General features: G+C 42.1%; 1 protein-coding gene across 2 annotated transcripts in view; it reads right to left on the bottom strand.

Moving 5' to 3' along the window:
- Positions 1 to 13,977, bottom strand: part of FREM1 (FRAS1 related extracellular matrix 1) — a 77,730-nt gene that overhangs the window by 38,890 nt on the left and 24,863 nt on the right. For both annotated transcript variants that reach the window (XM_063321569.1, XM_063321570.1), the window contains exons 9-19: positions 11,668 to 12,012; positions 10,849 to 10,991; positions 10,085 to 10,281; positions 8,794 to 8,884; positions 7,590 to 7,757; positions 6,858 to 7,066; positions 5,914 to 6,007; positions 5,189 to 5,441; positions 3,164 to 3,361; positions 1,759 to 1,944; positions 630 to 826 (exon numbers count right to left, since the gene is read on the bottom strand). In XM_063321569.1, coding sequence (XP_063177639.1) covers positions 630 to 826; positions 1,759 to 1,944; positions 3,164 to 3,361; positions 5,189 to 5,441; positions 5,914 to 6,007; positions 6,858 to 7,066; positions 7,590 to 7,757; positions 8,794 to 8,884; positions 10,085 to 10,281; positions 10,849 to 10,991; positions 11,668 to 12,012 — 2,081 coding nt within the window. The remainder of the gene's footprint in view (positions 1 to 629; positions 827 to 1,758; positions 1,945 to 3,163; positions 3,362 to 5,188; positions 5,442 to 5,913; positions 6,008 to 6,857; positions 7,067 to 7,589; positions 7,758 to 8,793; positions 8,885 to 10,084; positions 10,282 to 10,848; positions 10,992 to 11,667; positions 12,013 to 13,977) is intronic.

Genomic DNA, 13,977 nt, shown 5'->3' with positions numbered 1-13,977 from the left:
GTTACAATGATGAAAAGAAGGTGAGAGAAGGAGTTCAGATCTGACCCAAATAATAGAAAAGCTGTTAGATGCGTAAACTTCAGATTAAGTGCTAGGGAATGCACAGGGGAGAAAGCTTTTAGATACACAAATATATATAAAAATATGGATGCATATATATTTATACACATACATGCGCTTTTTACTTTATGGTAAGATAAGCTTATACTGCCCTAGCATGGTGGTCACAGAATTATTATTTATATTAAAAGTGGTCTTCAGAAAGGGGAGAGGCTATGCCAGGAACACAAAAAAACTCTACAAAAAATTATGAAAGGCTCTTGAGAAACCAGAAGAGGCATAAAGATCCTTCTGCTTTCTAGATGACTCATTTGTTTAAAAATTTGAGCCTTTTTTTTTACTTAACTGCAAGTTACCAAGCAGAGCTGTGTACTGCACCAGTCCCACTGAAGCTCCATCTTACAGGTTTACATGGGATTTAACTGGGCTGTTTCCTGAACTAGGCTGAACTACACAAAGTAAGGGAAAGATGCAGAGGAACACGGGTCAGAACAATGTTCTTGTTTATATTAAAGAGTGTTTTCTGGTATAAAATAATTCTATGACAGGCATTTTGATTCTTTCCTTACAGTAATATTCCTTGCTATGAATTCTGGGACTTCATCATTGATTGGGTTGATCAGCACGAAAAATGGAGTCTCTGCTGAGCGATGCAGCCCATCGGTGACATAAAGTACGAAGCAGTCTGCTGTTGGCTCCATTCGCACGTGCCTGGCTTGTACGTAGTTTATGTTCAGAGCTTTCAGGTGCTTCAGGTGAAATGAAGCTAGAGATTTTAAAGAGATAATGAGTTAGCACAATTTTTTCCTTCCTTCTGGTCTGATGTATCATAAAAAAACTTGAAACTACGTCTTTCTTCAAAGAACAAATAACTTGGACTTCTTAAGTTCTCTGTCCTTTTTTGGCTGAAAGAGTTACACTGCATGTGTTACCACAGGACACATGCCCTTCCCCCAAAACAAAAACGCAGCCTCCTGTTTCTTGTGGGACTGTGCAACTTCACACTTCTCAGTTCAGTCTGCGGAACTGAGCCCAAACAGAAAGACCCAAATAACAGGTGAGAAAAGATCCGAGATCTAAGTAATTACATTGATTGTTATTTGACTGACAGAGCAGGAAAATGTCGACCAAAACACTCAGCGATTCTCGGTGCCCAACTGGAGACAGGAGTAAAAGCTGGTGGCATTACAGAGCGTGCCAGAGTCTGTTCTGAAGAGGATGAAACTGCCTTACAACGTTTGAAGGTGGACAAGGGAAGAGACCTGGGTCAGCCACCATCTCCATCACTTCTGTAGCTTTGCCTTGGACACTAACAAGGGACCCGGGCTTTTCAAATCGTCAGCTAAAGCATTTAATTGTCAGAAGTGGTGGTGAAGGGGACCCTTGCCTGGGAGAGCAAAGGGGGAGGCAGAGAGAGCACGCTGATGTCTCATATCGCTACTTCTAATAGATTGCGGCTGGAATGCATAAAACAAGGATTGGCTTGTTTGCTTCAAGTGCCAATTCTTCACATTTGCAGAGCTGTGGTCTCCCTTTGAACTCCTCCCACGCAGTCCCACTGCTCTTCATTTGCTCATCAGCACCTGCCTTCCTCAATAAGCCTGTATTAATGCACACACCTGCAGCTACTTCACCAGAGCCCACCCCACAGCCCTCCGCATTTGATCGGCTTGATTACCATACCTCGTTTAGGCTTACCTACGCTTATACCAATGTTGCTCTTCTCAAACCCAGGAGAAGGCAGTATATTCTCAATGTAACCAAACTGGGGAGGAGAAACCAAGACAAACTCTAAGTCATCTGCAGTGGTGTCAGGGTCAGTGGCAAGCAAATGGTTGGTAGTAAGGGCTGCTGAGGAGCCCTCCTCCACCACAAACCTTGCACCTGCACACAAACAACACGATAAGCGTTATTGCTTATGTAGCTCATTTTACTGTTGTTTTTGTTAACAAGAATGGAAATAATAACTAAGGGGGGGAAGGACAATAAATACTGTGTTACTGGAGGGGTTCTGGTTTAGTTATTTTTTTCTCTGCTTACACCATCACCCCTATTTTTTGCCATCATGTAAGTAGAGAGGAACAGGAACCTTAAATTATTTTACTGGTAAGTTATTAGGTACGGTTTATGTGCTGCGCAAAATCAGTTGTTACCTCTGTTTGTCAGAGCATTAATTACACAAGAGCTGTTACGAATTGCTCATAATGAACAATTTTTCATGCATCGCTGCCTAATTTCCCTGCTGGGACAATGCTTCGTTTCCAGAACATTACTTGGGTGAGAGCCTGCAAATTACAAAACTACTCATACATATGCTTAAATATTCCCTGAGATACATAGCATATACGTGATACTTACAAACAAATGACATTGAAAAAGACAAGCATACAGAAAGCATACCTTTGATATGTATATTACAGACCTCATCCAAAGCCCAGGAAGTCAATGGAAATTTCACACAATGGGCTGTTGTTTGACTAAATGTACATTACAAACCATTTCCATTTTAGCTGAGTATTTTTGATCCTGCAGAGTACTAGTGAAAATGTGGCTTCACATCTGTTTATTTGATCTGTTACACAGATAGCCTAGATTTGTCTTTATTCGCCAACAGAATTGAAGAGAGGTAATAAAAGATTCTCTCCCATCATATAAGGGCTGGAGTCTAAATTTCTGTTGTATACTTTGCATGCAAAGGTAGACAGACATTTATGTTTATGTTTTTACACTGTATAAACCTGACAATTGTCTGGTTCAGGGACAAGATACGTATCCCTTTCACTCAGACATAGGTTACATATACTGCAACAGACATCTATAGAGGGAGAGGAGCAGATTTGAGCACTCTCATCTCAAACCACATGATGTAAACATGCAGCTGAAGAGCCACTAACAGTTACTCATACTTGCACCTGCAGCTGAATTTGATGGTTGCACCAGCAGAAAAAAAATTGATGGAAATTCTGGTCTAAAACTGTTGTATGCTGATCTCAGCTGATTCTTTCTGATGCTAAAAAAACAAATAAACAAAACCCCTGAGCCTTTAGCCATTACAGTACTGCATAGCCCACATTATAATGCTGTAGTGAGAGGAAGCTTTCACCAGTTGCAATTGATGGAGGCTGGTTGTCCACTGGAAATACAGTGATGTTAAGATCGTATACTGGAAATGGATCATGAAGCGGAACTGGAGGAGGAAGAGGTCCATCATAACAGCAGTCCTTCACATCAAGGCCAGCCTCACCGTCAGAAACAACGAAGGTTAAGATCTCAATGGAAGGTGTCAGGCCAATCTCCCCACCTGGAAAAAATGTTGCAGTGCAGAAAAAACGTTTTTCCAAAACTTCATGCAGAATAATTTTGTACCCTGCAAGGACAGTCTGTTGTATTCAAGGTCAGAAGATGAAGACAGACCAAAACAACAGCAAAATGACTAGAATCCTTAATTGTGGCTAGTGGGGGTGCTGTTTGGTTAGGGATTTTCTTTGTTGTTTGCAGGTCATTTTGACCAGCTTACTTTAATTCTAGAAGAAAAGGTTTTAGAAAAGTATATAACTAAGTTAATATTACTTATAATATTATTATTGCAATGTTATACTGTTATATTATAATAAAATTGCTGATAGTTCTTATGATTCTGTTCTTTGTGCGCTAAGGCATGTGCAAAATGTATGTTTGTGCAGAAAGGGAGGATTTTTCTGCATTCCTTTTTGAAGAATGTAGGAAACTATCTTTGTTTTACATATATAGTCTCTCTATGACAAGTGGTACTATCCATGTGCTTCCAGAAGAAGACATTTTTGCGCACCGAGAAATGCATGTATTCCTATATGCCTCTTATCCCTAAAAAATGGACAGTAACAAGGGCTGTGCTTTGTTACTATACTGTATATTATGCCTATACGTAATCAAGTTCAAAACATAGGCTGATACAGCACAGGACTGGGAACTGCCACCCCTTGCAAGAAGCATCTGTGGCTGAATGTATTCCAGTTCTCAGCACTTCTGTGTCTTGCATTTCTGCAAGATATTACTAATAAGCTGCCTGCAAAGGAAAGGCAGTGACTCCCACCCTCTCTTGCAATATCCCCGGCAGCACATTTAGCGGGTAGAAATTTGGCAATGGAAAACACAGGCACTGCACTCTTCTGCCCTTCACTGCTGCTGCAAAACACTGCCATTGAAATAATGCTCCCAATATCTTTAGGATGCTGAAGAAAAGTTTGTTATGGATGGCCATAATCAAGGACTTCCTTCTCTTCTCAAATACCAGCTGTTCATTTTAGGCAGTGCCAAGCCTGAAAATATCCCATATATTCTCTATGCTCACACAAAATTACAGACTAATTACACAGAAACCCAGAGCCTTTGAAAAAAAAAAGACTAAAGCTGCCATCAGAGATGTAGAAAACAGAACCTCTTTAATGCTAATGAAAAGACCAAATTAAGTAGAAAAGGGGGTTAACCAGCCCTTGATTTCTGTGAGTAATTAAAAAAAAAAAAAGGGATTTTTGGATTTTAAAGATAAAACCACAAAATAACATCTTTTAGCACCGTGGTTCTCTTGAAGAAAATCTGAACATCGTTTATCTTGCAGAGAAAGACTATAAGCCGTCCAAAAGTGGATATCCGTCTAGATTGGAGAGGCAAGCAAGAAGTACGTTAGGTTGTTAGCAATTTTCTATTAAAACTAGGCATCCTCATTAACAGTGTTATGTGATTTTATCCAAACATGACTATGGAAAAAGGTCTAAGGTTTTTTTTAATGTCATGAATCAAATAAAAGACTATTTTGTACCTAATTTAATTGTAATTTTGCCAAAAAAGCCCAAGTTATTTTGTCAGCAACAGTGAAAGAGATCCTCCACAATTATCATACTTTCATCTACTTGTTCTATTATAATTTTGAGTTCAAACAGGGATTTGGAGAACACATAAAAACATTTGGTAGTCGTGTATCATCATCCCTATTTTGACGGCAGCTTACTTTTTTCCCCAGTCACACCACTTGTGGGTTTTGAGCAGTTCCCACTGAGTTTCTGCGAAGATTTTACGGATTCAGGTTAAGATTTTCTGCCAGAAACTCTCTGACCACCTCCCAGTCTAATTCTGTCCTTAACTCACTTACCAGTGTGCTTATACGTAACTAAGCCAGAGATGACATCGGCTTGGGAGAAACGATCCACAGGAATGCCAGCTTTCTTCACGATGCCGTGGTAGGGCTGGCGAGCCAGCATAAACATCAGTTTCATGTCATCACTGTCTGCATCCGTGGCATAAATGTACTCTGAGGAGAGGACCACTTCTTCACCCTCCAGGCAGTGGAGCACAGGAACAAGGCCTGTTCGCATAACAGGTGGCTCATCATTCACAGGCAATACCTAATCAGAAAAAAAATAATTAAGATCCTTTATTTTTCATTTTGGTGTAAACCTGTTGTTTTTAATATATTGCTTTCCAGCCCAAACCAGAAGCGTGGTGTCAGTGCCTGCGTACATTGAGCTCTCTCTGTGAACAAAATGAAACCGGCTGAATTAGGGTCACTCTTAAAATTCAAAGACAAAAGTAAACCAAAGTAGATAATTACAGCTTGAGAAAGAAAATTCACTCCCCATATTTAAGTACAGAAAGAATAATTCCACAGAAGAACCCAAGCTAAAGAAAGCACAAATGCCTTTCAGCTAGTACAAGCTCCTCTCAACTTTGCCACATGAACCCAAAAGCTAGGGTAGAAATAGAAGTCTGGCAAGTCCATTATCTTGCAATTTACAAAGAAATGCAAAGACTTTCAGAAGTCAAGCTTTGCGCTCTTCTACATATGCTGTTTTTCTCAGAAACATGCAACACACTGACCTTGACCTGCAGGATGAACTCTACAAAGTGGATGCCATCTGTGGCTGCGAAGAGGACATCATCAGTGAGAGTCTCAGATCCATCATGCCGATATCTGGGGGGGGCGGGGGGGGGGGGGGGGAGAAAAAAAAAAGCGAGCTACACAGATTTCACGCAGACAAAGAAGTTGTGCTTTCTGGTCACGCCAGAGACAAGGAGGATCCCTCCCAATACAAAAAGGCGATCCCTGTCTATCTAAGACTGTGGGTTGTGCATCAGAGTGTCTTCAGAGGGCTTGTGGGGTCTCCTACAAGAAGAAAACCCGCAAGATAAACCAGACATCAGCTGGAAAAAAGGTTTCACTGAAGCTTTGTCATCTGTGTTCTGGCTGGTTGTCAGGTATCTACCAAACATGTATGTCCTTGCTGTGACAGGTGCCCTCTTTGACAAACAGATTTAAACAGAGTCAGGGAGCTCTAATTCTGCATGCATGCAGAAAGTCAAGTCTTGTTCTTGCCACAAATATAGCAGCAAAATTTTCATCTCCAGGTTAAACAGTGTCAATAAAAGTTTTGTTGTAAACTAAGCAGGTTTAATAAACAACTTCCTTAACAGAAAAAAGCTGGCAACCATTGCCTTCTTCACCGGAACCGCATGGCTGAATACAGAATTTGCCTCCTCGTGTGCATGGGGCAGTGCTTTAATAGAGACACCTATCTACATCAGACAAGGTCACTAGCTCCCGCCTCCTGGCCACGCAACAGCTTGGTTTCCACAGTGACCATTGCGGTCCCAAGGCTCAGCTGGCCACCATGGCCTGGAGGAGCTCTGCCAGAGCCACACAGTGGTGAGCGTGGCTGGCTGTAGCCTCTGAGCCTCACACCACTTCATCGCAGGGCTTTCACTCATGCAACTGAGAGACTCAGCCAGCCAGCACAAGAGGAGAAGGCAGCCACTCTTCTAACCTGACGGCCAGGGTACGCAGGTCCCCACAGGAAAGCCTCTCGCCTTCATTCATGGGAATGCCATCCAGCTCCACCGCCCCGTGCTGAGGCTGTCTCTGCAGGAGGAGGAGGAGATGCTCCCGTTTCGTGTCCACATCAGAGATGAGAATGTGTCCCTCTGTGACAGGGCTCAGGCCACCCTCTTCCACTCTCAAATGGCTTGTAAAAACCTGCACAGAGGAGAAATGCTGAACTCTCTTTTCTACTGCACCTCCAAACATACACTGAACAGGGCAATTTCAATTTGCTCTGGTATGAGGACGTGTGACACCTTAAAAATCAAAATGCCAAAGGCATTTTTCTTTTCTCCTGTGTTAGGAAAACCTCAGAAAATTATTAATAGTAGGCCCTAATACATGTAGTCTAGTCCTGATCCTGTTCACGGAGGCAACAGGCAACACAAAGAGGAGGGATGCAGTTTTGTTAACCAGGATGTGACACACGTTATCTTTGTACAGCCACTCAGACGCTGAAGGTAGCCCTCAGCTTATTTAGCACAAAAAAATCACCTTGCACGCACACCAGACTTTGCCTTCCACTTCAGTTCCAATGCAGGCTGCGTGCAAGACACTGAAACCCTCATCTCATGAAAGATTTATTTTTTATTTCAGTCAGATCAAGACATCTCTGCATTTGTGTTTTTACCCAAAGCCACTGCCAAGTCCTTCCCTCTCGCCCTCACCACCACCTTACCTCTGGGGCTTGATTGTCCACAGGAAGAATTGTAATATTGAAGCAGATCCCATACAAAGTGCCACCATGCTGATTGCTGACGGAAAAAATAAACTGGACTTGCTGAGGTTCAGACCCGATGTCCTGCAGTGGCGGCATGTAGGCAACTTTCATGTAGTTCACAGCATGCTGCAAAAAGAGAAGAGGGGTGCACGTAAGAAGAGATAATGGGAGTAGCCATGATTCAGGGCATTAGGGACCTTTCTCATCCCCTGATTAGACATTATTCAAACAATCAAAATTAATTCTAGAAACTTTGCATGTACTCGTTAGCTACTGGCATTAACCTTGATTAAGTGCATCTTTAGCTCCAAATCAGGTGAGTACAGGTTCAAATACTCAAACCTGTAGCAAAAAATACAGACTTGGTTTATAAGTGATAACACAGGCAATGGCCTTACCTTCTTGAAGGAGTCCTTTAAGAATTCTGGTTCCAGGGCCTTTTCTAACAGTGACTTTAAAATAAACGATTCACCAAAGCATAGCTTTTGATGTAACATCTCCCATAGCAGCTGAATTTGCCCTCAACAGAATGAATAAACTGAATACCCTGTCCCCCCAGGTGAGGGCAGGCCAGTGGAAGAGACTAAAATAATCACCAAAATCTTGAACCCAGACACCCACGTTAGGCACATGATTAAAGATTTGTAGGCTCAGAGCTCTCATTATGGTACTGCAATGAAACCTTAACCATACAGCAGGATATAAAACGGGGCACTTTACTAATATTCGTAAGATATCCATCAAACTATAGAAGCATGAAAACTGAAAAACAAAATCCTGAAAAAGGCCTGTTCCAGCCTGTACCAAGTCAATCGGTGGAGACACCAAAAAAAAGCGAGAAACTGTCACGGCCTCATTTCCACATTTTTGTATTTTTTCCTTCCTCTTAACATCATACTGGAGATAAATTGAGCCTACCTAAGCAACTGCAGCCCCTGCTGGTTTCAGAAGGAGAGCTGTGTTTACACATTACAGAACAGAAGCATGATGCAAATTTGCTTCAAAAGCTAGAATTGAATTAGCAAGGTTTTGAGCTTCTTAAGCAGAGCTCATGGTAGAACTGCTCCTCATTTTTCACCTCTTTTCCTGTCAAAAGGAAGCTGTTCACTTGTAACTTTTAAAAATTGTGCAGAACTGGTTATGATATCAGGTAACAACAAACCTGAGTAAATGACTGCAGTGCAAGAGCAGCGGGATCCTTGACCAGCTTGGGGATGGTGTCCACCATAAATAACTTCCCAGCATCTGAATGGCTGTACAAAAATATGTATGTCACATCCTGGTTAGCAATACTGAAGAACAGGAAAAACAACAGTCAAATAGCTCAGTCATGCATTTCAAATTAACTTCCCGCTCCCAACTGCGTTGAAAGAAAAAACATTTTTCTTTCTTCTGCCTTGCTGTTCATCTAAAAATTTGATCACAATAAATGTTTTTCAGGATGGCCACGAAAAATCATTACGTACCTTGTAAGACACCTCTGGGTTTCCTACAATTGTGTCTCTGCACACCCCAGATACCATTTACGCCACCTGCAAGTCTAGTCCATCACATTCTTATTACTTACACACCTGCGTACTTACACATCTTTACGTAGAAAAAGAATTATTTCTGGGTTTTGTGCATCTTCTAAACTTCTGAAATGAACCAGTCTCCATCAAGAAGCCAGCTTTCCCACAGCAGTAACCGGCAAACTGGATAACCATATGGCTATTTGACTGAATAAGGGAACAGCCTAAACATCCTTCTCCCCCTGCTGCATACTGATCCTCGGTTGCTTGAGGTTAGAATTGAAAGTGTTGATCTTCATCTTAAACCATACAATGGCTGGATTTTAAACTTTTATATTTAGCAAACTGTTGCTGATGCTGCCATGAATTTACCAAACGGTGAAACAGCATCATTGACATGTAAACTGCTACTACACCCCTTCATCCCATACTCCTATTGCCCCCAAAACCTGTTCTGCCTGCATTCTGCTCCACAGGTTCCTGGTCCAGGACCAGGAGCCATTTCACAGTGCCATGGTAATAATACATAGCCCAGAAGAAGCTGTAGCACCTCATCTTCTGAGCCTGGGGCGGGCTCAGGTCAGCCCAACTCCATCAGTGAGGAGAGCCGCTGTGACTTGTGCTCAAGGCTGCACGGGATCCCACAGGCCAGTGTAAAATGCAAGTCCAAGAAACGGAAAGAAAAGATTACAGGTGCTTTCCTCCTTCTTACTTCTTGCTGAACTATGCATTATTTTTTTATCACTCTGTGTATCATTCTGCTGCTTTCAGCTCTAGCTCACCCTTATCATAAATGGTAGAGCTGCACCCAGCTAGTGTCACCTGCACTTTGAGCAACAGATGATGAATCTGAGACACGAGCATGCTGCTGCCGCCAAGGCTGCTCCTTGTACACGGGTCATTGCCCCGTCCCACGTGGACGGTACGACAGGTCACACCTACCCGTGCATGCAAGAGAAAAATGGGGAAGTGGTTATGGTGTACGTGAGTTCCCTGTCTTCCTCTTCCACATCGATGAAGTGGAGATGTTTCTTAGTTAGGTGAGCAATCTCAGTCTCCTTAACAACCAGATGACGGGTCACTCCTGGGGCTTCCCTGGGTAGCTGATCATCCACAGGGATAATGTGCACCATCATCACCTGAAATTAGGAAGACAGTAAAATCAGCAGCCATTCCTCTCAACAAGAGAAACACGCACACACAGAAGTACCCGGATCACTGAAATATGAGGTATAGGATGTGGCTGTCATGACATATCATGAATACAAGAGTAATGGAGATATAAAACAGTTAAATGCAACGCCTGTGAATCTTAGTGGTTTCCCTTTAAATTTAAAGCAGCATTAAATTCAGTATGTTGGACTCCTGGGTGAAATAAAAGGTCTCTTCTCAGCTGACTTTAGTAGGGCTGTTTAGTTTGTTTGTACCGTCTCCAAATCTAATCTGCTTTCAACATTTAATTTTACAGTGCAGGAAATAGTATTCGCAGTGGACTTGCCTCTCTGCAGCCAGGCAGAGAGAATTACCACATGGAAAGCAAGAACAAGAGCTAGCTCTGAAGAACATTATTTGTGGTGATGACCATGGTAATGGCAAGCAGAAAAGATCTATCCCAATTTGATTTGAAAGTCTGGCAGAAGTTGTAAAATCATCATCCATTCGAAGGAAAACCACAGGACTCTGACAAAGCTGCTTCAGTTTCATACCTGTGGCTCTGAGAGATTGGGGGGGTCATGGCTATCGCACAGCACAAACTCAAGGGAATCTTCAAATACTTCTCCTCCCAAATGATGGTAATAAATTATTCCATTAAATAGATCCCTCTGAAGAAAACTGCTGACAGTATATCCTGTTGAATTGAAGAAAATATCTTCTATTTAACAGTGCACAATTTTAGTAATTCATAAAAACTATCCATTAGCGGTGCAAGTAAGTGGTGAACAATAATGTCCTGTTCCTCACCCTAACTAGGGCAAGCCCTTTGAAACTTTATCTCATTGTCTTCCATGTTTCCTGAAGATCACTGACGACTTCTCAATGTCACTTAAAGGTCATTCCAAAAATTGAAGCAACACGGCAAATGGGCCTAAAGCCCTGTTCAGAGGACAAAAGAGAATTTGCTGGACTAGCAGCCTCTGCAGTCTAGCATGGGGATTTCTGAATTCAGTAAAATGAAGAGAGAACTTTTTTTCTCTTTTAGCATCATTATTGTCATCTACTAGTTTGAACTCTTTAGAGGTCCTTGCAGATAAAATAACTCCTGACTAGCCCAACTTTTCTGGAGGAGAAAAGTACAGTAGGGAAACAGACTCAGAATTTTAAATAAATAAAGTGGGATAAATTGTGTTCACAAGTATAGTTATCCTGATGCAGAGCCCAACATTAATTAATTATACTATCATGAAAGAAGTCCAAATTTGCCGTGATTTGTCCTGAGCCAAAATAAATTGTCTAATTGTAACTTCTAATGTGGCTAAAAAAGGGAGGACAAAGAACAGAGGGCTATTGTGGATGTATTTCGTTACCTATCAGGTTTGGTCCTGGTTTCTTCATGATTTCTCCAGCCTGTGGTGGCTTGGTAATATTGAATAGTATGTAGTCATCACTGGAATCCATGTCAGAAGCATGAAGCATGGAGCCCTCAATCAGGATCGTCTGTCCCTCATGAACTTCAATGACCACATTGCTGATAAGAAATGGAGGGCTGTCATCTTTAGGGAGGATATTGATTGGAAACTTATGGCGAATACTGTGGTGGCCATCAAAAATCCTAAATACCACAAAGTCCTTAGTAGAATCACTGTCATCATGATGGTAGCGAACAACTCCAGCCTGAATGTCAGAGACTGCGAACATGAATCCCTTCCCTCCTGTCAAAACAGTGGAAGAAAGTGCATCAAAAATGTGCTGTTCAGCCCAGAAGAGAATCCTTCCACCAATATGAATGTTATTAAGGGAGAGAGAATGAGAATGCATTTCTAACTAGAAAAATCAAACATAACTTCATCTACTGGGAACAAGTTTGTAGAAATTGGAATAGTAAATAAGAATGCAGAATTTGCAGCTGTGGTAGCAGAGAAAATCCTCCAAATGTCCACTGCGCTAAAGATAATTGGAGGTATTAAAGATTTTTAATTGCGACTCTTTCCACTTTAATTTCAAACTCTGCTTTCTTATCAGAACATTTTAATGTACTTTAAGCATCAAAGTGAATACGTTTTATTATTACAGCTCAGCGTTTTGTTGCAGTAACATTTGTGGGTCATATTTTTCCTGCATATGGAGGTTACTGTCTGTAATCAGACCATTTCACACCTTTGCTTCACTAGCCATGTTATGCACACACAAATATTCAGGCAGGTTGAAGGTTTCGAGAACTGCAGGCTGGTACTGGAAGAGATGATCTCCCCGGGGCTTCCAAGGAAAATATTTTCCCCTCCATGCTGTGGAACATCAGCAGAGACACCCACAGCTGCAGGTGTACTCCCACTCCCTTTGCTCCTTACTCGAAGAGAAACATAGGCAAAATTTAGGATGGAGAAATAACTGCCTCACCACCAAACACCAGCCTGCTAAAGGTGACAGAAGGCAGGGAACACCACCATACATACTTCTTTCTTTCAAGGCTTTCCTTTAGCTCTAGGACTGGCATTACCAAGCCTGACAAAAGAACATTCAAAACATCGGGTTGATTCATCGTTCCCTGCAGTTAACGGGAAACCCTCCACTGGTTCAGTGGCTTGGACCGTTTGCCAGCAGCACTAGGGTTATGGTGCAGCTGGAGGGCTAAACCCAAGCTTTCCTTTAAAGTTTGAACATCAGTTGGTGCTTGCTAGACAAAAAAGGCAATTGCCAAAAAATTGTGGTTATGGTTTCCTTTGCGTGTGCCTATGCAGACACGTAAAAGAGAATGAGGCATGGTCACTGGAGAAAAAATAACCACCCATGGGAAGCTGAGAAACCCCAGTGGGCTGCGTGCGGGGATGGGACTGCCACCAGGAGATGGGGGCCTGGGCTCTGCAGGCACAGGCGCGCTGCTGCTCTACCTATGGCCAGCAGCCTGCTCCCTGCCTGGCTGCACAGGGAGCCGCCCCGTAACACCGTCTCTGGGTCTGAGCCCGTCTTAACACCACTCACACCGATGAGTTTCTGTTCCTAGCATTACAGGAGGATGATCGTGCAGGCACTGAACTCCTTGGCAGCGGTTTCCTGAGATGAAACATACTTCTGAATAGTTTCTCTTTCCACAAAGTTTCAAATACCACCTTCCCCTTTTCTTTAAATACTTGCTTTTTGTCTCCAGGCTATGCATTTTACACAAATATATTTAACTGTCAAAAAATCCAGCATTGATAGTGACAGCATCTTTCCACCCTGCCAACAGCAGAGGGTCTTTTTCACCTAATAATTTTCCCAAAGAGAGCAGCACCTGTGCTGACTCATGAAATTGCAAAGCAAAATTAGTAACATTTACAGCACAGAAGGCTAATGAATCAGAAGTCTAACTTAATTGCCACTTTTTGAAATAAACCTTAAAGCTGCCAGTAAATATCCAAACATTGCCTGTATTTGCCAACAAATCAAAATCACTCAGCATTCCTTAACATCATCAAACAAAAATTTAAGAAGTGAAAATACAGTGACTGCATTTTGCCTAGGTTGTGCCTGCTCAATGAAAGCATATCCGATATCTTTAAAATTTCAGCTTTGGGATGTAAATGTACGTTAAGAAGGTAAAAGTTTAGATACTGAATTTTTCAATACTCTTGCTTTAGTCACCGGTTGTAGCAGGGGAAGCCGGTCAGCAGAGGGAGCAGAGCTCGCCTCTGTGCCAG

This window comes from Chroicocephalus ridibundus, chromosome Z, assembly GCF_963924245.1.
Source record: "Chroicocephalus ridibundus chromosome Z, bChrRid1.1, whole genome shotgun sequence".
In the NCBI taxonomy this organism is placed as follows: domain Eukaryota; kingdom Metazoa; phylum Chordata; class Aves; order Charadriiformes; family Laridae; genus Chroicocephalus; species Chroicocephalus ridibundus.
Note: the sequence above shows the minus strand (reverse complement) of the source record. Positions and strands in the feature narration are given on the sequence as shown.